At 35.2% G+C, this 21,620-nt stretch overlaps 2 protein-coding genes across 3 annotated transcripts; both read left to right on the forward strand.

Moving 5' to 3' along the window:
• Window positions 1–278: 278 nt before the first annotated feature.
• Window positions 279–4,703, forward strand: LOC133698514 (uncharacterized). Of its 2 annotated transcripts, none has more exons than XM_062121462.1 (5): window positions 279–534; window positions 612–1,151; window positions 1,862–3,109; window positions 3,197–3,267; window positions 4,152–4,436. In XM_062121462.1, exons 1-5 carry the CDS (start codon window positions 472–474, stop codon window positions 4,291–4,293), a joined length of 2,064 nt encoding a protein of 687 aa, XP_061977446.1. In that variant the 5' UTR covers window positions 279–471; the 3' UTR covers window positions 4,294–4,436. The 2 variants fall into 2 exon arrangements, with proteins under 2 accessions (XP_061977446.1, XP_061977445.1); XM_062121461.1 differs by having other exon boundaries at window positions 280–534; window positions 4,217–4,703.
• Window positions 4,704–4,980: 277 nt separating this feature from the next.
• On the forward strand, window positions 4,981–9,190 carry LOC133699462 (uncharacterized). The gene is made up of 5 exons (XM_062122698.1): window positions 4,981–5,040; window positions 5,086–5,185; window positions 6,796–7,673; window positions 8,093–8,265; window positions 8,740–9,190. The coding sequence occupies exons 1-5, from the start codon at window positions 4,981–4,983 to the stop codon at window positions 9,188–9,190; spliced, it is 1,662 nt and encodes a 553-aa protein (XP_061978682.1).
• Window positions 9,191–21,620: the final 12,430 nt, after the last annotated feature.

The raw sequence follows: 21,620 nt of genomic DNA on the forward strand, positions 1-21,620 counted from the left end.
CTTTTGAAATAATATTTAAAATTTTATTATTTACAATATATATAACATACATTCGCATGAATTGTTTTCTAATTTTTTCATGTGTAATATTAAAATCTCAAATATTTTTTTTATTTTTTTTAGATTGATCCAAGTCAATTCATGTAACTTGAAACCTTACCTCTAACTGGGTTAATCTCTGAACTTGCTGATGGACTGGGCTCATCATAATAATCAAAGGTTGCTGTGGGCTGTGCCCTATTGGGTAACAATAAAGGTTGGCAATAAAGGTTGGGTTTTTTTTTTAATCTTTTCCCTGCTGACTGTTGAGTTCTCCTTCCTTCCTTCCTTCCCCCCTTTCTTACACTCTAGTCCTCGAACCCCTGCCAGGCTGCCCCGCCCTGCCTTTTCACAGACAATGAAACTGAGTTGGCTTGTTTGTTAACTTTTCTGTTTTTGTCAGAAAAGACCGGACCTCTTTACTAGGAGAAAATGGTTGCCAAGAAATCCAAGGGGATGATCAAGCATCTCATCTCTGCAATTCAATCCCCACAGGTTAGTAAACCCCCCTTTATCTAATTCTATGCAGCACATTTTGAAAAGATTTTGTCTTTACTGTAATTTCCATGCAGGGTCTAAATCCACCCAGCCTTAAAAGATTGTATGCTCTGCTTCACCATTTGTCTACTCTGAAGAACCCCATAAGTGGCAGTTTCCCAGATATGAAGCTTAAGAAATGTCGGCTCAACTTCAAACTTAAAGACATCAACTGCCTGTCTGATATTTTGTTTAAGCAGCTTGAGGATAGGTTTCATGGGTTCTTCTCTGCTTTACACGAGCATAATGTTTCAGCTGCTGATAATGGAAAATGTTTCCTGATTGAAGAACTGACATTGCTTTTGAGATGCTGTTTGGTTATGCTGGTTTTGATTGAACATGACCAGCCTCTTCTCATACAGAAGGGTTTGGGTATTCTTTCCATGCTTAGCAGATTGGTTGCTACAGAGTTAAGTGGTCGAAATGGAAAGAGTTCTATTACTTTCAAGAAGTTGACTTCTTGTCAAAGTGTTAGTGATGATTGCACCACCTCTATTACTGAGGAGTTTGTTGCTTCTTTATGTTTATGGAAGCCTTCTGATCCGCGCTATGCATTTCTATGTGCTGTACTTGAGGTCGACCTTTTCGTTTTTGCATCCCTTTTCTTTTCTTCGGTGATACTAGTGTTTTTTTGGGTTATGAGATATATCTTGTTTCCAATTTTGCAAGAGTACTGCTTAATTTAAGTTCATAAATTATGCTTGGAGGACTTGGAAATAAGTAGAATGTAGATTTCTTGACATCAGGTGTGCCTTTTATGCATCCCTAGGTTGTCTTCAATGAATTCAAAATATACCACTTCACTCCTATGGATCGAGAATAATCTCATCTCATTTAGATCTTTTTATTTCCTGGACATGAGATGGGTTTTAGACCTGGATTTATCGTAACCTGAGGCGTCGCTAAGTCTCACTAGAGCTCAATATTTGGTTTTCTTAAGATGATAGGGGCAGGCATTTATTTGCATAATGTGAAAGAAATCCAGGTTTATCAGAGAGAACCAAATTTTGTGATGATCCTATTTGGGACGGTGGTCCATTTGTAATCTGCCTGATGGTGATGATCCAAATTTTTCCTCAATGCTAGTTTCTTTGACAGAAATTCAATTGTATTAAAAAGTTCATGGTATGGCCTATCTATTTAAAGGGATGACCTCATTTGTATGAAGCCTTTTCTCCTTTCATTTCCTTCTCATGCTTTCCTTTTTCTCCTGACAGCTCATAGTTGCTTTTTTATGAGAGTTTCAGCAGCCAAACCCAACTTAATATTTAGGTATCATCTTTAGGTATTTGCAGATGAGCTTTTGGTGCGTCAAACATTGAGACAGAATTTTGTGATGATTGACTCTGCACCTTCCCGAAGCGAAAGGCTATTTGTGTGCCCCTCTGGGCATGGTAATATTGGAAGCGTTCTGGAGGTGATTTGTGCTCATTTTGTCGTATCACTTTCTGATGAGCAAGCTTTTGAAAATTTCCTCAACAGATTATTTTGGTGCCACGGGGAGGATTTCAGAATTCCTGAAATGAGTTTGCCGGCAGCCTTATCATTGCTTCTCAATCCCATCATGCTTTCTGCACCCAAATTGTTTCAGGCATACTTGATTTTAATGGTTTCTGAAGCCATTGGTATTTGCATGCCTCAACCAAATACGATGCTGGATCCTAAACTTATGGATTGCTATACAGAGGCATTTGAAAGGTCTATCTTCTTGTATACTAGGCACATGTCTAGTTTGCACGTTGATGATTTTTTGGGTGACAATGGTTCTTTTATCAGATCAGGTTTGCATGGGAGCAGTAGTAAGCTGAATTTTGAATCTTTTCTTCATCCAGCCACAAGAGACAAACTGCATCATCTAATTTCCAAGTCATATGATGCATGGAATTCCTATTTAAGCAGTATGTCTTCTAGAACAAATTCTGAACTGGTGGCTGCCTCTATTGCCTTCATGAAGGAGAGCCTGTGCATTGTTGATGAATCGTTTAAAGATGAGGTTCTGTCAATCTTAAGTTGCATAATACTTAGATATCCATCTAACGATATTGGTGACACTTTACTGTACAAAAAGGAGGAAACCAGCTCTCAAGACATTTATCTTCTCGCTTCCATCTTGAAATTAATGAGTAGCTCATTGTTGCAAGCTATATGGTATGTAAAGCATCTTAGGTCTTCATTTTGCCTGAAATCACTGGAAGATGTGTCTTCATGCAAGGGCTACGATGTTATAGTGGATATTCTTGGTTGTTTTGAGCACTTCAGTATCAGTCTACCAATTCAAAAATTCTTATGTGAAACATTGCAATCTCACCCAGCAAGGCATAAGAAGTCCAAGTGGATGTTTTTTCACTTTTCAGGGTTGCTGTCATTGAGTTATGCTAGCGGGCTTGATTTTTTAGTAAAGGACTGTTTATTTGCACTTATGGTAGTGTTGAATATGTTTATTATTGAAGAGGGGGATCTCGCTGCAGTGGATTCATTATTTGGTTCCAGCTTGGAATCCTTTTCATCTAAATCCTCTGATAAATCTGAAGGGGTAAGTTTGGTTTCTTACTTCACTGGCCTTCTCCGTTTTACTGTTGCTGTGTTTCCAACCCATTAACATTTTCCAATAATGATGCAGGTCATGGCAATCTCAAAATCTAGCCAAATAGTTTCATCGAAAATTCAAAAGATTCAGGAGATGTACTTGAGGTAAATGATCTTGCCTCTTCACGATTGATTTCAACTTTACTGGACACCTTCACCTTTATTGATAGATTTTTGTTTTAAGATACCATGCTCCATTTCTTTTCTGTTGCATGCAACCTACTTGTCATTAATTTCTTGTGGCAGGCCTTATTTGTTGAGGATTGTACTTTGTCTGCTGTTTATGCAGAGTCGTTTATCTTGATGGTGTAAAAATTGCAAACAGGGAAAATTAAATAACTCAAGTTTAGCATCTTTAGTTATTATTGTTCTGTTTTTCAACTTTCTGTTGGTTTTTGTTAATGTAATATTGTAAGTTACATATAGGCACTTACAATTTTCCCAAAAGGATTTTTTTCCTCCATGCTTTTGTATTTCAAAATGTTATTGTTTATATGCCTTTAAGATTTGCGCTAGTTAATAATTAATGTGGACGAAGCTGTATCAAATGCACTAGTGACTAGTTGTTTTTGCTAAAAGTTACTAGGTCATTGCAGATGTGTATTCATAATCTTCACTTTGATTTCTGAAATTATTTGATAGTTTTTGAAATAAGAGACTTATTTTGTATTAAAATGAATCTTAATGCTGTTGTAATTTATATATACTAGTGAAATAATGGCGTTATCTCATAAACTACAACGAATATGTTGAAGTTCTATGCCAGAACTAGGGTTTGTTTGGTTTCTGCTGGTCATTTGGTCAAGAGGGCTGTAGCGTTAACCACTTTGGTCACTATACAGGAATGAACCATGTCTACAGTGCATCAAATTGATTGTTCAAATTTTATGGCGTCTATACTGTTGAAATCTGCTTGCTGCCAGTTTTTTTTTTTTTTAATGTTTATTTACTTTTTGGTGATAAATTTCATACTTTTTCCTTTTGTTTAGACTGCTTGTGTCAAGAGAAATGATAACATCACCTATTTCTCCCCGGCTTTTATTGTTTTATTCAGAACACGCTCCACCATATGTTCCAACGACAGAAAACAACACAGTCAAGCAGGAACTTCAGAATATGGCTCTATCATGAATGAGTTGGATTCTGTTGCCAGCATGGAAGATGCTAAGGAAACCTGCAATGGTGAGATCTTCCTGAAGTGCGTGCTAGGGAAGGATGCAAAATCCAAAGTTATAGATGATTTATCAGACTTCATTGAATGCGAGCATGGAAAGAATTACTCTGGCTGGTTGAGGGATCGGCAAAGATTTAAAATATGGAAGTACAAGAAAACAACAATTCGAAGGTGGAAGAGAAAAAAAATGTGTTGGAATCATCTAAAAGGGTAGTAAATCAAAGATGTTATAAGCTTTTCTTATCTACTTATGCGTAAATGTTATAGAGCGGACTGTGATCTGTAAAGGTTGTAAATTGGTGGCGGATCTCTTATTGAATTTACAGAAATAGCTGAATGTATCCCAGTGACATGTTTTTGTATTGTATTTTCGTGTGTTTGTTTGCTTGTTGTGACGTCGTTGCATGAGGCTGAGTACATTAATTATGCAGGAACCTGCGTAGTTTAGTGCCTGCCTCACTTGAATTTAACAGAAACATTACTCTTAATTATTCTATTGTGTTAAGAACTAGTCGAATCCTTCCACTCACTGAATAAAGACATTTCTATTCTGTTGAACTTGAACCCCAAATGCCTACTCCAGATATTCTGCAGGGACAACATTAGGATTCAGGATCCAGAAGATTTGCTTCTGTTCTACACAAATGGAGGACACAGTTGTGGCAAAAGCTACTGTTCTCGTGGGCACTGATGCAATTGCCTTTGTAATGATTCCGCTGTGACGTAGTCATTTGGTTTTCTGCTCACAGGTTAGAGTTCTTCTCCTGCTTGCAGGTCTGCGGGTTGCTTGGATGAAAACTTCACCATGCATAAAGATGATACAGGAATATGGGGTCTGGAATTTCCAAGGCAATTAAGGGTATGATATATGATGGGAAAATAAATGACGTTCAACCCTTCAGATCAGATAAAACACTATTCTGAGAAGGAAGAACAAGATAATACAGACAAACCGCAAATGATTAGAGTAGGAATGGAGTTTAGGATAGCTGATGTTTCGGAAAAGTTTGAAAAATTTTCAATACACCTTGGTTATTTTATAGCCAAACTAGAGTTTTAATAAAAAGAAAATTGCAACAACTAATAAAAATAATCCTAAAATAATATTTGATTCAAATCAGAATTCAAAACCCCTGAAATCAGAGATTCTAATCCAGCTCATTTCTGTCTTCTCAACACTTCATGGATTTCACTAGAAAGACAAAGAACTAAAAATAAGCTAACAAGCTTAACTTGATTCTAACCAACAACAAAATCCTCTCCTCATGGAAACACTCTAATTTATACTTGAATCATTCTGTAATGAACCTTAAGAAATTCAGACGGAATTGGTAAGATTAAAAAAGTTTATGAATTGGATAAAGTCTGGTTCTTTATTGAATTTAAAGAAACTGATTACAAATAATCAAATTAAAAGGATAATATTAAAATAATTTCTGGGTAAATTCAAGGTAGCCCAAGCCTCTTGGATTATGTGATTTGCTTCAAAATATTTTTCCTACTTCTTTTGCCAATCCTTGTTACCAGTCGAAGAAAAAATGGAAGAGGAGGAAGAACAAACTCTTGTTATGAATTCAAAAATATAGTAGCCGTTATAAACCCATACGTATCGTTTCAATTTCCATAAAACACTGCACGTAAATATATACACAACTATCATGCTGAAGGTTCTCAAAACCCTGTAGAAGGCTGGTTTTTCTATACATTTGTACGTGCATGGTAACAGAAGGATAACAAGAAATATAATGAAAGCATGAATTCCTTTATTTCAGGAAAATACTATTAGTGTGTTGTTGGTGTGGTATCAACAACCTCTCAGTAAATTCTAGCATTATAATCCTTATCCCTACCGTAGTCACCACTGGATATCATCATCTAGGTCGGTTCCCTTATTATTTCCCCCGTAATAATTGGTGTCAGAGCTTGCAATCCATGGACTATCACCATGCCACCAGACACCAGAGCAGCCGACCTCAAACGTATTGAAGACTCCATTGCAGCAGTGTCACAGGACCACAACCTTAAGTATGAGCTGATGGCTGACTTACTTAAGGGGCAAAATGTCAAACTAGACCAGACCATAGCTAATCAAGGGGCTCAGATCAGAGACATATAGAGCATTATAGGTACTATGGCCTAACAGCTAGAACTGCCTATGCACAAGCTCTCACCAAACACGAGTAGCCCTAGTCAAGGTAGAGACAAGCAGGTATCTGGCATGGAAGGATATGATTCCAGGCACAGAAGCTCTCAAGAAGAGAGAATTCCTTCATACAAGGTACACAAACCAAAACATTTCTTCCCAACCTTCAATGGAGAAGATGTACACCGCTGGCTATACAAATATGCCTAGTATTTCGAGATCAAAGAAATTGACAACTCTGACAAGCTGAGAATAACTTCTTATTACTTAGAAGGAGTTGCACTGTACTGACACCAAAATTTCTTAAGGGGTGTAGGAAACCAAGGAGCCACTTGGGAGGAGTATGTGGAAGCTATATGCTATCGATTTAGAGGGCAACAAGATCCCCTGGAGGAATTAATGGAGCTTAAACGAGGAAATCTGGAAGAGTACATCCAAGATTTTGATATTCTGTGGAACAAGGTAGAAATCAATGAAAAACAATCGTTGGTCATATTCCTAGGAGGGCTGGAATTAGAGATAAAAAACACGGTAAAAATGTTTAAACCCAAGACTCTTAAGCATGCTTATAATTTAGCCAGGTTACAAGCCAACACACTATCCTACAAGAAATTTTCCAGCTCCCCTAAACGTTACTCCCCACCTATTATGCCCACTCAACCACAGATTCACCTTCCTACACCCCCAAACTTCACACAGACTCCAATGACCACTCATAATACCACAGCCAAACCAAATCTAGCTCACTGGCACAATAATCCTTCTAATACCACTTACAGGAACCCTAGTAAACCAACCAAATCTCTAAAAAATCAAGAATTCGAGGAAAGACAACTTAAGGGGTTATGTTTCTGGTGTGATGATAAGTTCATTCCTGGCCATAGATGTAGAAATAAATGGTTGTATTCCCTAAGTATAACAGAAGAAGAGGAAGATTTCACTACTAAAGAGCCTACTGGAGATGAATTCCAGATAAGGGAGCTCTCACCTCACATATCCTTGGACGCATTGGAAGATACGATGAGGCTAAACACAATGAAAGCTACTGGTAGATTAGACAGAATGACTGTGAGTATTATGATAGACTCAAGAAGTACACACAACTTCCGCAACGCTGAGATGACACTCAAACTCCAGCTCCAATTGACTGCCATTAAACCAATGACGGTGCAAATAGCTAATGGTGAAAGAATGGTATGCAAATCTCAATGCAATGGTCTCAGGTGGATGATGCAGGGGATAAGTTTTGTGGTTGATGTGTTCATCATAGACCTAAGTAATTGTGAAATGGTGTTGGGTATACAATGGCTATCCCTGTTGGGTGACATATTGTGCAACTACAAACATTTATGGATGTCATTTGACTAGTAAGGAAAAAGGTATTGTTTAAGGGGGAAAACCCACCGAAGCTACAATATATTGAACTGGAGCATTTTAACTCTCTAGCAGGGAGCCACGGTCAGTTGGAGGGGTATCATTTATGTAACAAACAGATGATAGAAGAGGAGGAGGCAAGGATAATTCCCGAGTCTACTACTCCCTCTATTCACCCTACAGGTAATCAAGCAAAACAACTGCAGAACCTTTTGGCAGGTTATATTGACTTGTTTCAGGAACCTAAAGGGTTGCCCTCTTTTAGACCCCATGATCACAGGATTCCTCTGAAAGAAGAGGGAGATTCGGTTAATCTACGACCCTACAGATACTCTGACCTTCAAAAGGATACATTGGAAGAAATGGTGAAAGAGATGCTGAGGGCTAAAATCATAAGAACCAGCAATAACCTGTTTGCTTCACCAGTAATTCTTGTCAAGAAAAAAGACTCTACATAGCGACTTTGTATAGACTACAAAGTTTTGAATAAACTCACCATAAAGGATAAGTATCCTATTCCCATGATTGAGGAGTTTTTGGAAGAATTAGTGGGAGCCACTATCTTCTCCAAGATAGACTAGCAGTCAGGCTATCATCAGATTCACATGGCGAGAGGAGAAGAATTTAAAACCGCTTTTAGAACTCACAGTGGCCACTATGAATTCTTGGTTATGCCATTTGGGCTAACCAATGCCCTAGCCACCTTTCAGAGTTTAATGAATGAGATTTTCAGGAAGCATCTGAGGAAATTTATCCTAATATTCTTCAACGACATTTTAGTTTACAGCCATACACTTACAGAACATTATGAGCATCTAGCTACTGTTCTCAACTTATTAAGGGAACATCATCTTGTAGTAAAAGCTAGCAAATGCTTATTTGACAGAAACCATGTGGGGTATTTGGGACACATAATTTCTGAGCAAGGAGTGGCGACAGACCCTTACAAGATACAGGCCATTGTAGACTGGCCAATGCCCACAAGGTGGAAGCAACTACGAGGGTTTCTGGGATTGACTGGCTACTACAAAAGGTTTGTCAAAGGATATGACAACATTTGCAAACCACTAACTCAATTGCTAAAAAAGAAGGCCAAGGGATGGAACGAGGCTGCTACTGAAGCATTTAATCGATTGAAAAAGGTTATGACCAATGCTCCAATACTAGCTCTGCCAGACTTCAACAAAACATTCATAGTGGAAATTGATGCATCCATGATGGGCGTGAGAGCAGTCCTTATACAAGAAGGACACCCCATCACATTCATTAGCAAATCATTGGGACCTAAACAACAGGTCATGTTAGTATATGAGAGGGAAATGCTGGCTATTCTCTAAGCGGTTACAAAATGGAAACACTATCTTTGGGGACACCATTTTATCATACGAACAGATCACATCAGCTTAAAGTATCTCTTACAACAGAAGTTAATCACCCCTGCATAACATTTATGGTTGCTGAAGTTATTAGGGTATGAATATGATATATAATACAAACAAGGCAGAGAAAACATGCCAGCAGATGCTCTTTCAAGGATTCCCAACAAGGAAGTCTATACCTTGACCATTTCGACAGACCTCCTTGTAGAAATCAGAAAGTCCTACGAAGGAGACGATGCAGTTCAAGAGATCATCAAACATCTGTAAGAATCTACCAATACTCATCCCAACTACACTTGGGTGAATGATCACCTTAATAGGAAATGAAAGGTGGTAGTAGGCAAGGATCTTGAACTGCGAGACAAGCTCATCTCCATGTTCCATCATTCAGTTGAGGGGGGGGCATTTAGGCATGACAATAACTTCTAAAACCATTGGAGTACTGTTTTATTGGAAGGGTCAGCAGAAACACATCAGACAATTCGTCAGGGAATGTAATGTTTGTTAGAGGAATAAACATGAGAATATGGCAAGCCCTGTACTTCTACAGTCGTTACCCATTCCTTCTGCCCCTTTCATCGATATCAACATGGATTTTGTTTAAGGACTTCCAAAATCAGAAGGGAATGATGTTATCTTGGTCGTTGTGGATCTCTTTAGCAAATACGCTCACTGCATGGCCCTTAGTCACCCTTATTTTGCCTTAGGGGTGGCCAAACTATTCATGAACAATGTCTATAAGTTACACGGGTTACTAGCTTCTATAACCAGTGACAGGGATCCGGTTTTCTTGAGCAGATTTTGGAAAGAATTATTTGCCAGCCAAGGGGTCAACCTAAACTACTCCTCAGCCTACCACCCACAAACGGACGACCAAACAGAAGTTGTTAACATAAACATCGAACAGTACCTACAATGTATGACATAGGAATGCCCAAATCAGTGGATAAAGTGGCTACCCTTAGCTGGATGGTGGTACAATACTAACTACCACTCAGCTACCAAGATGACTCCTTATCAAATGTTATATGGGGTTCCTCCACCCCTGCACATTCCCTACTTTCCTAAAGACTCTGTTGTGGAATCAGTCGATGAGTATTTATTAGCTAAAGAAGAAATTATCAAAAGGGTCTGTGAGCATCTCCAAACAGCTCAGAATAGGATAACCATGGTGGCTAACAAGAAAAGGAGCGATCACAGTTTTGAAATTAATGACTACATATTCCTCAAGCTTCAACCATACAGGCAACAGTCAGTGGCACGCAGGTTATCACAAAAGTTAGCAGCAAAGTATTATGGGCCTTACTAGGTAATTGCCAAGATTGGAAGCGTGGCCTATAGGTTTAATCTGCTGGCTTCAACTCTTATTCACCCCGTGTTCCACGTCTCCCAGCTAAAAAAACATACGCGTAATCACATAGTATAGGGTGCTCCTCCTAAAATACCGCAAACAGTTGTCCTGCAACCAAGAACCGTTTTAGACAGATGAATGGTTAAACGATAGAATCAAGTAAAAACACAAGTGTTAATACTCTGGGAAGGACTCGCCCCTACTGAGGCCATCTGGGGAGACATGGGGGAATTGAAGCTATGATTTCCACTATTCAACCTTGAGGACAAGGTTGGTTTAAAGGGGGCAATTATTACTAGCCGAAGAAGAAATGAAAGAAGAGGAAGAACAAACTCTTGTTATGAATTCAAAAATATAGTAGCCGTTAAAAACCCATATGCACTGTTTCAATTTCCATAAAACATTGCACGCTAGTATATACACAGGTATTATACTAAAGGTTCTCAGAACCCTGTAGAAGGCTAGTTGTTCTATATATATGTATGTGCATGGTAACATAAGGATAACAAGAAATATAATGAAAGCATGAATTCCTTTATTTCAGGAAGATACTATCAATGTGTTGTTGGTGTGGTATCAACGACCTCTCAATAAATTCTAGCACTATAATCCCTATCCCCACCGTAGTCACCACTGGATATCATCATCAAGGTCGGTTCCCTTATTATTTCCCCCGTAACAATCCTTCTCCCTTATTTATTTACAAAGTTAGGGATTTGAATTTTAATTTAAAATTTGGTAAACGTTAGTTATGATTTATAGACTATTATGAACTTTGACTTGCTCTTCTCCTCAAAATACGATCGTTTCTTGATCTGCTCTTGATTCCTTCATCTAACTTGTACTACGTCGTTTTGGGAGGCAAAATTATCCTCGGACATGCATTAGCTAGTGAAGAAAGGAGCAATCTTAGTCATCCACGTAAGTTATCTTTTCCCAAACCTATTCTTCATCATTCATTCACTAATTTCATATCTTCTTGTTGACATGTATTTTATTTTCTTTAGCCTTTCGTCTCTCATAATTCAATCTCCTCACCTGTAAAGTAAGCTCTTTCATTTTTAGAAGAGAAGAATTAGGGTTTTCTTTCTTCCTCTTACTCCAGGATTACCACAACCCTTTCCTACTTCAAAACTTTATCCCTCAAGGTAAGGATAGGTGTTTTTCAACCATGATTCCTTAACCCATTCAACATCTTCCATTTACTAACGCCACATGACCATTACCTCTTTTATAACCTTTATTCTCATTGGTTGGCTTCTCAATCTAAATTTTTCATGGGTTCAATTTGGGTCCTCTTTATTAAATTGAAAATGGGAAGTCTTGGTTTTAGAACCTTGTCCTTACTGATTCTTGAAAAGAGAGACATGTAAAGTGTTATAAATCCTTGCCTCATCAGGTATTTTAGATGGTAACCCACCCTTCATATCCTCTTCGTGATTTTAAACAATTCATAGTATTTGAACACTAACTTTTGACTTTCATTTCTTTACATGCTGGACTATTGAAATGGATGGAGGTTCAAGTAAACCCATTCTCCCACTTTCAACTCAAGATTTTTTTTTTATTTTTTTCTGCATATTTCTTCTGCCTAACTTGTCCCTTAGTAAAATTGTATTTTATTGTTCTAGAATTTCTTCTCTCTACTATACTTGAGTTTTAACTACTTGATTGTTTGATGAACCTAGAATGAAATTTGTGATCCTAGGGGTAAGTAGCCTTAAATAGCTTTAAATGAGGTAGTTTTTATAGAGATGTGAAGAATTGAATTATAGCACCACTTTATCACCTACCACTGGGAAAGGAAAATTCAACCATGTCATTAAAAATTCTCAATTTTAACCTTGTTATCAAGAATTCTTAATTCCAACCCTACTATTAGGAAAAAAAGATTTAACCTTGTCATCAGAATTCTCTATTTTAATCTTGTCTTCAAGAATCTTAAATTCAACCTTGTAATCAAGAAATCTTAAATTTAACCTTGTCATAAGGAATATTCAATTTTAACCCTATCATCAAGAATCCTAAATTTAGCCTTGTCATCAGGAATCTTTAATTTTAACCTTGTTATCAGGAATTCTCAAATTTAACCTTATCATCAAAAATCTTAAATTGAACTCTATCATCAGGAATCTTCAGTTCAACCTTGCAATCAAGAAATCTCAAATTTAACCTTGTCATCAGGAATTTCCAATTCAATTCTGTCATTAGAAATCTCCGGTTCAACCCTCCAATGAAGGAATCTCAATTTTTTTTTAGCTCTGTCTTCAGGAATCTCTATTTTTAACTCTATTATCAGGAATCTCAATTTCAATCATGTCATTGGGAATCTCAAATTCACCTTTATCATCATGAATCTCCAGTACAACCCTACAATAAGGAAATCTCAAATGTAACCCTGTTATAAAAAATCTCATATCTAACCCTATCATCAGGAATCTCAAATTGAACCCTATCATTAAGAATCTTTAATTTTAACCTTGTTATCAAGAATTCTCAATTCCAGCCTTACCATTAGGAAAGGAAGATTTAACCTTGTTATAAGAATTCTCAATTTCAACCCTACAATCAAGAAGTCCTACAATCATAAATATTCTTGGGTTTAGGCCAATTTACAATCGCTTAAACCTTTTGAGGATCAACAAAGACTCCTTCACATGATACTATAAATCCTTATAAAATCACTTGATTTATGAAAAAAGGAACCCTTTTTCACATTAGTAAACAAACTTTCCTTCATTAGGGTGGTATAAACTTGAATAAGGTGATTTAAATGTTGCCTTTTGGTTTTGTTGTAAATAAGGATATCATCAAAGTATACCACAAAAGTTTTTCCATGAAAGGCGCACATGTTTCATCGCTCTTATAAAAGTAATGGGTCATTAGAAATGATAAAAAGCATGACTAGCCACCTATGTAATCCATCTTTGGTCTTAAATATGGTTTTCTATTCATCTTTGGGATGGATCATAATCTAATGATACCCATTTTTTAAATCCATCTTAAAAAAAATTAGGCTCCTTTCATTATATCTAATATGCCATCCAATCTAGAAATAGAAAAACGATACTTAATAGTAATCCTATTGATGACTCAACTATTCACACACATCCTCTAAGAACCATCTTTCTTAGGGCAGACACATTATAAGGATTTAAGTTCTCTTTTATAATAACTCATTAACTTGCCTTTACATATCACTGGGGTTCATCTTGTAGCAGGGCAATTTTGACAATGTAGCACTATGAACAAAGTCTATGACATGCTGAATGTCACGTATAAGAGGCAAGACATCAAAGAGTTCAAAGGGAAATATATCCTAAAACTCTTTCAACATTGCACTTACCTTTTTAGGCTTTTCATCTAAAGAGTCTCCTACAATCTCCTTGGCAATTAAGGCAAACACAATAGATTTTTCATGAACCTCTTTTGGACTTATAATTATAAGTCCATTTGCTTTCACTTTTTTTCTTCTTGCTATTGTCATTAAACCTTAGTAATAGTCTAATGAGTTTTATCTTCTTGCCTTGAAAAGTGAATAAGCAAGAATTGGATCGTCCAAAAATAGTGATATGTCCTACATTTATGGTAATCATATCATGTCAAATTTCATCCTGATAGTCTAAGAACTTGATAAGGAAAAAACATCTCTCCTTAATTGCTATTGATGTATTACATTGATACAACTCTCACTATTTATGATGACTTTGCAACCTTTATCCCCACATTTAATTTAAATGTGGAAGACATTAGTTCTTCTCCAATCTTCAACCCTTTTAGGTTGTGTCAAGACATATTTAACTATAATTAGTCTAGTCATCTCCAATCTTAGAAGGTTTTGCTCAATCTAAGCAGATATATATCAAACATAACCTAGTAGATTAGAATCATCTTTATCCTCCTCATTTAGACCTTAAAATACACCTCATCATCATAATTGCTCTTATTACTAATATTCTCTGAATTAGTGATAAATAAGGTCTTATTGGGACAACTAGAGGAGACATGATCAAAATCCTAATATTTAAAACATTGAATTCTTGAACTCATCTTAGGTGCTTCATGGAAAATATCTTAACCCTTATCCTTTTTAGGAACCCAGGTAATAGTAGGATTGACTTTATAAGGTAAATAATTATTATTACCACACTAGGATCTAATAGGGACACTATAGAGATCTAGACATTTCATCCATTATCTTTTAAAGACCAACTCATAGTTTTACATTAGGGTATAAACTTCGTCAAGGGTAAACACACTTTAAAGTACAACCTCTCTTTTAAGATTATCATTCAAACCCTTACAAAACCTACTTGGAGTCATTACCTCATCCTCACTAACTGCACACCTTATTCTATACTCGTTGAATTGTGCCATATGTTTATTAGCAGACTTATTTTCTTGTTTTAGACTATTCTACTGGTCTAAGATATTTCCTCTATAGGATCAAGGTAAGTATTTTTCTGGTAACTTTTGTTTCATCTCGACCCAATCAATAATAGGGGGTTAGCCTTTCCAAGCCAAAGATTCTTCAACATTATCCCAATATAAATAGGATGTATCACCAAATTTTATTTTCGCAAACCTTACCTTTTATTTTTAAAACAAATTATATCAATTAAAGAAGTGATCAATATCACGAATCCACCTAGTGAAAATCCATGGATCAATATGACCCTCAAAAGTTAGGGCTTTTACATTGATATGTTCTATAACTCGATCTTCAAGGGTCATCATAGTCATTATGATCTTAATTGCGATTAGGTTTACAATTTTTATAGTGAGTTGGCCTCTAATAGTTATTATTGGGATGCTTACTATCATCAGGGTCATCATAGTTATGGCAGCCCTGGTTTTGGTTATGTTGATGATTTCTACTGTGAACTAGCCTTTAATGGTGTCATTGGTTATTATTATAATCTTCTCTCACAAGACTACTTTACTTGTAAAGTCTCTATGGACTTCATTATCCTAGAAAGATTGTTTACTTGATTGGACATATTGGTCATTTCAACTTGCATAAATTGTATTTGCTTTTGAATGTCTCTAAAGGCATTGCTAGAAGTCAAATCCATGGTAAATGTGAACTTAGGAATGGATACTAGATGATCACTATGTAAATGCTTGCAATACTAACCTAGAATTATGGGTGAGATCACAAATGATTCTTGCAAGTAAAATGCAATACAAAAATAAAGTGAATATTCACTTTTTTGTTTGTTTTAGAGATTAACCAATCACAAACTAGACAAGGAAAATCACAAGCATGCAATGCTAAACCTCTAAGGCAAACAGGTAACCAAACACAATGTCATAATTTCCTAGATCCCCACGCCTGTTTATACCAAACTTAACAGGTAACCAAACACAATGCAAGATTATTTTTATTTGAGTTTCTGTATTTTTAATTTTTCAGTTATTTTTTACTTGATTGGACATATTGGTCATTTCAACTTACATAAATTGTAGTTCCTTTTGAGTGTCCCTAAGGGCATTGCTAGAAGTCAAATCCATGGTAAATGTGAACTTAGAAATGTATACTAGACGATCACTATGTAAATGCATGCAATAGTAACCTAGAATTATGGGTGAGATCACAAATAATTCTTGCAAGTAAAATGGAATATAAAAATAAAGTGAATATTTACTTTTTTGTTTATTTTAGAGATTAACCAATAACAAACTAAACCAAAAAAAATCACGAGCATGCAATGCTAAACCTCTAAAGCAAACATTAATCTTGGTATAAACAGGCATAGAGATCTAGAAAATATTACTTGTGAAACATAAAAGGTATAAAATTAGGGACATAGTGGGAACTAAATAAATTGTTGGTTATATATATATATATATATATATATATATATATATATATATATATATATATATATGGTGGTTGGTCATTTAGGGAAGAAAAAGAAGAAAGAAATTTATGAGAAAAAGAGAGAAACCTTATGAGAACATGCCAATTTGTACATCATTTCTTAGGAAAACCATTTTTTAGGATTGATTAAGTGAGATTAAGGAAGAGAAAGTAAGGTTTTAGAGAAAGAAAGTGAAAAAATTGAATAAAAAAGAGGAAAGCTTGGGAAAGTTGCACTTGGATAGCATTTAAAGAGCAAAATGTTGTTTGGTAAGATGATCTAAGCTCATCTAAACAAGTTACGAGGAAGTTTAATTTATTTTGATGAAATTCTTAATTGTGTGAATTAGGGTTCATGATTTACAATTTGTTGGTTTTGTAAATTAGTGTTAGAAATACTAAAACATGTAGAAAAAAAGTGTTATAGATGTGAAATTGGTATTATTAAGAAGAAAACATAGTGAGGATTTAAGTGGAGGTGGTCGGCCAAGTGTATCTTCTGCAGTGGAAGGAGCATGCTCAGTTGTAGGTGCAGGTAGGTACTTATACACCTTATCTTTTTTATTATATAATTTATTTCTTGAGTTTTCAACATATTTGATAATTTTTTAAACAAAATTGTGTATGGTATATGAAGTGGAAAAAAAGAAAACAAAAATATATGAGGTCAAAGTGACAAAGGTTGTGTTTGGGAAATTGGTTATGCGAAGAAAATCAAGGATTATATTACTATTGTTGATGAACGACAACCAATGATTTGTTTCTTTCATCGTTAAATGAAAGTCATTATTTGTTATTTCTATTGTTGAATGAAAACCACTATTATTTTGCTATCATTGATAAACATTAGACAATGTTACATTGCTTTCATTGTTAAATGGAAGCCGTTGCTTGTGATTTTCATTGTTGAATGGAAATCTCTGTGATATTGCTTTCATTGTTGAATAAAAGTTAATGTTTGTTGTTTTTATTTTTGAATGAAAACTCATATTATGTTGTTTTTATTTTTGAATGAAAGTCAATGTTTATAGTTTCTATTGTTAATGGAAATATGCATGAGCGAGTAATGGTGAATAAGAGACTTGAAGTTGTGAAATAGTATGGTAATTGATATTATAATTAAATAGAAACCTTGGACAGTTATAACATAATAAGTAATGGTATTTTTGAGTTGTTCGGATTGTTTATGTATGTTGGAGTGAATTATAAATTGTAGTATTAAATTATTTATTCTTTTGATATATATATGTGTAGGACCATTATACACCGCAAAACAAGACTGATATAGCTATTAGGATTAAATTGTTATATAAAAAGGTATAATTTCATATTTATGATTTTTATGTATAATTAATAGGATCTTTTACTTATCCTATAATTAAATCTTTTGTAAACTTATGGATGTTAGCATTATGCATCTAATTTACTTACTACATGTTTTTTTATATTTTTTTCTTTTTCCATATTGTATGTCTTATGACTTTGAAGAAATACTTATGATTCATATTGTGTATATATATTATGGAAATAAATTTGTGTGATAATGTTAAGGAATATTGAAATAAATATGGGATAAGGTCCAGGATGGTTGGATTAATGTAGTGGTGGAGTTAGTTGTGTTGTGTATAAAGTGGTCGATAACTTGGTATGGTTCAGATATAGAAGAAACTCTGTTGAAATTTTGATAAAATAAATAACATGATTATTTGTATAAAAATATGAGAAATTTTTTTTGACCCTAATGTCATTGTATACGTATCATGTATGGATATAATTGTGCTGAAAAATAATAATGTTGCATTTTTTTATTTATTAATAAAAACTCTCTACAGGTCTAGGGTATATCATCTCTATTAATTTGAAATTGAGGAATTGAACAAACTTTTAAATCGCTTAATTATAAAAACAATTAAAAGATCGTGATTTGATATCAAATTTGATATGAAACAATAAACTAAAGTGAATTAAAGCAGAGAAAACAACAAGTTTTTATAGAAAAGAAAGAAGTTGTTATAGCTAGAAAGAAGAGAGAATTCAGATAGATAAATAGTTTGTTATTTTATCAAATAACAAAAAACTGAACGTAATATCTTCAAAAGTCAATAAATTCTAAAAACAACTAGCTACTAAGCTCAACTCACTAATATAAAAAAGCCTAAATAAATAACTCAAATAAAATACAATTGGATTGACCCGGATGGGCTTGGTCTCCCAATCAAAAAGTAACGGGTTAGGTCATCCTCAATCGTCTATGGCTATATTCTTGTGCAACATGCTGTATAGATCTGGTTCTGGAAGCCGATATAAAATGAGCAATCATTGCCATTAAGATAGGCTTTCACCTCAGGAATACCAGGACCTGCTGCTGCTGGAGCAATGAAAGCACATAGAGCTGCAGCAGCAGTTGCCAAGACTATGTTGCAACCAGCAAATGCTGCAAAAGCCTTGTAATATCTGCACTGAAGCCATTACCATGTCCTAGTTATCATATAGAATTGGCAAGCGAACCAAGTCAGGATTCAAATGCATTTCCAATGGTTAAAAACTCATTATAATAGAAATCCAAAAAAAAAGATCACATCATTTTTGAGGATGCAGTTGGGCACACAAAGAATGAACTACCAGAGATAAGTAGTAAGCATTTCAAGATTCTCTCGTCGATAAATGCATGAAAGCTAGTATTTTGGCTTCTTTTTTTTCAGTACAGGAAAGACTGAAAATGATGGTGATGAAACTAGAACCTTACAAAGGGTTTTTTCTCGAATGACCCACTCGGGCTAATAAACTGAAAGAATAAGGCTTGGCCCCCCAGAAACTTGGCAAGAGCAAATTTTGAGACCATTTTTAACAAACTGCCAATTAGCAGAAGCAAATGTTTTAAAATCAGATGTTCCCCTTTTCGTCATTGCAACAGGTTCTCAGCTCCGATGTATCTACCACCCCAAGATAAGAGAAACACGACACGTCAACAGCAATCATTCATGAGATTGTGATGGACTGAGCTTACTGCTGCTTACTCATGAGCTAAGATTCTACAGATATTATTTCTACAGGTTATGATAGAATTCATGAATCAAATGCTGTAAGTTATTTATATAGTTTCCACCTTTGAAGATACAAAGAAGAAGGTTAATTTTTTTAAGAGTTTATTTTGCTCAATGCACAAGCATACATTGACCGAACATCCATCACTTGAACAAAAAATAAAATAAAATTGAACGATCTTGATTTCCTCGAGTTTCTAGATGAAGTTGGCAAATGAACGCAGGACTAAATTAGGCTATACAGCAGAACAAGTGAGAATATATATATATATATATATATATATATAGTCTCAAACATTTCCAATTTCCAAGAGAGAACAAGACATCATATCTTTCTGTGAATGGATGGCTTCAAACCACACAAAACGAGAACGCAGCAGAAAGACAGGCGAGTTTCTTACTCGTATTCAAGGCTTTCAATACGACAAATGCTGGCACCAACACTGGCAATCTGGGATGTTGTATTCCTCCTTTTCACCAAAAGGGGTCCAGAAAAGTATTTCCATGGCATCATTTTCAATGTCTCCTTCCTCATTAAAAGGATGCAGCCCATGAGTGGTCCTGTTATCTAAGTCCATTTTCTTCTCTCCAAACACAGCATCAAAGAGAGGTTGCCATGATCATACAAAGGAAAAGGGAGGAAGGGAGGAAGAAAGAAAGAACATTGAAAACAGAGGGAAGGTAAATCTCCAATATCCTCCTTGTAAATAACACTAGTCTCAGTCTTATCTATTTAATTCCCTTAGAATGTCTATAACCATCCACGCGATTCAAGTGCAATAATTGTGTGACAACAAAGATGCGGACTTTAACATGAATCAAAGCCCGATAATTGTATGACAACAAAGATGCTGCCTTCTTATCTGCCGGCTAAAACCTTGCAGCGTTATAATTTGAATTAAAAAAAAAAAAACAAATTGCACTGTTAATGAGAAATATCTGCGGAACAGTGCACTTTACAAATTTTAGCAAAATAATATAGTTTGTAGATATTATTGGTGGAAAACATAATATTTGTAACTTTTCGCTATTTTAAATAACATTAGAATAGCTGCAAATTTTTTTTTTAAAAAAATATGAAATGGAAAAGATAGAGAAAAGAGAAAAAATAAAAAATAGATTCTAGAAACACTCTGAAGTTCCGATTACGACACTATCAACTAGATATCAACAAGACGAATGCAATAACATTAAAAAGGTCATTGATGATGATCTGATTATGCCACTCTTGCTACCTAATGAAGGTAGATGATTTACTTTTCTTTGACGGCAAGTAAAGTCCACTCGAGTTATCGTTGGTGACTTTTCTTAGTATTATTGAATTCTTCTCAGCAAGATCTTTTTTATGGTATCAATGATGTCATAATCAAATTTTTAATATGCCTCTAGTATTTTTTTTTCTCCTTTTCTTTCTTTTTTTTTTCTCTTTACAAATTATCAAAAAACAACTATAATAGAAGGCAAATAAATTCCTTGTACCCATAAACACATTTTTCCTATTCACCTCTATTATGAAATGACATGTTTGCCCTTCCAAAAAAAACACGTCTTTTTGGTATTTTTACATAGCTCATTAGTCATTTAAGGATTGCATGGGGGTGTATGCTTTTTTCATAATTTTTAAACTGTAAAATACTTAATTACCCTTGATTTTAAAAAAAGTTAAAGGGGTTAATAAAGGATATTGTAGTCTTTTTTTTATAAAAACAGTTAAAAGCTAACTTTTTCCTTGTAGTCAAGAAGAAAATAACCATGGACCTTGGGGCCTTTTGGTCTTTTCAAATAGGTTTTATTGTGAATCTCATAACATGGAGGGTAGTTTTGTCCTTTTGTTTCGAAACATTAATTTTTTAATTAATAAAGTTATCGACACGTGCTCACCATGCGTTAGCGCGTGGGAGACGCCATGCCCTTTGAGCAGTGCGTGAGGCATCTCACAGTGACCGACAAGCCCTTTGGTCGTGTCATTGGATGCGTCATCGCATCCTCTTTCACGAGGTGCAACATGTGTAGTCGTTGATGTGATCGTTTGTCATCAGTTAGCCTTTTATTTTTTTTTCCTCTCTTCTCCCAAAAGAATATGAGTTTGTCCTTTTTTGTTCACTATTTCAATTTCAATCCTTATTCTTT

Source organism: Populus nigra, chromosome 7, assembly GCF_951802175.1.
Source record: "Populus nigra chromosome 7, ddPopNigr1.1, whole genome shotgun sequence".
Lineage (NCBI taxonomy): Eukaryota > Viridiplantae > Streptophyta > Magnoliopsida > Malpighiales > Salicaceae > Populus > Populus nigra.

Bases quoted from the DNA above. Each gene is read 5' to 3' on its own strand.
- LOC133698514 (XM_062121461.1), top strand. From the start codon at position 472: ATGGTTGCCAAGAAATCCAAGGGGATGATCAAGCATCTCATCTCTGCA. The intron at 535-611 runs GTTAGTAAACCC...ATTTCCATGCAG, and splicing joins CTGCAATTCAATCCCCACAG to GGTCTAAATCCACCCAGCCT. The intron at 1,152-1,861 runs GTCGACCTTTTC...TATCATCTTTAG, and splicing joins TTCTATGTGCTGTACTTGAG to GTATTTGCAGATGAGCTTTT.
- LOC133699462 (XM_062122698.1), top strand. From the start codon at position 4,981: ATGGAGGACACAGTTGTGGCAAAAGCTACTGTTCTCGTGGGCACTGAT. The intron at 5,186-6,795 runs GCAATTAAGGGT...TAAGGGGTGTAG, and splicing joins TGGGGTCTGGAATTTCCAAG to GAAACCAAGGAGCCACTTGG. The intron at 8,266-8,739 runs GTTTGCTTCACC...CTTATTTGACAG, and splicing joins ATAAGAACCAGCAATAACCT to AAACCATGTGGGGTATTTGG.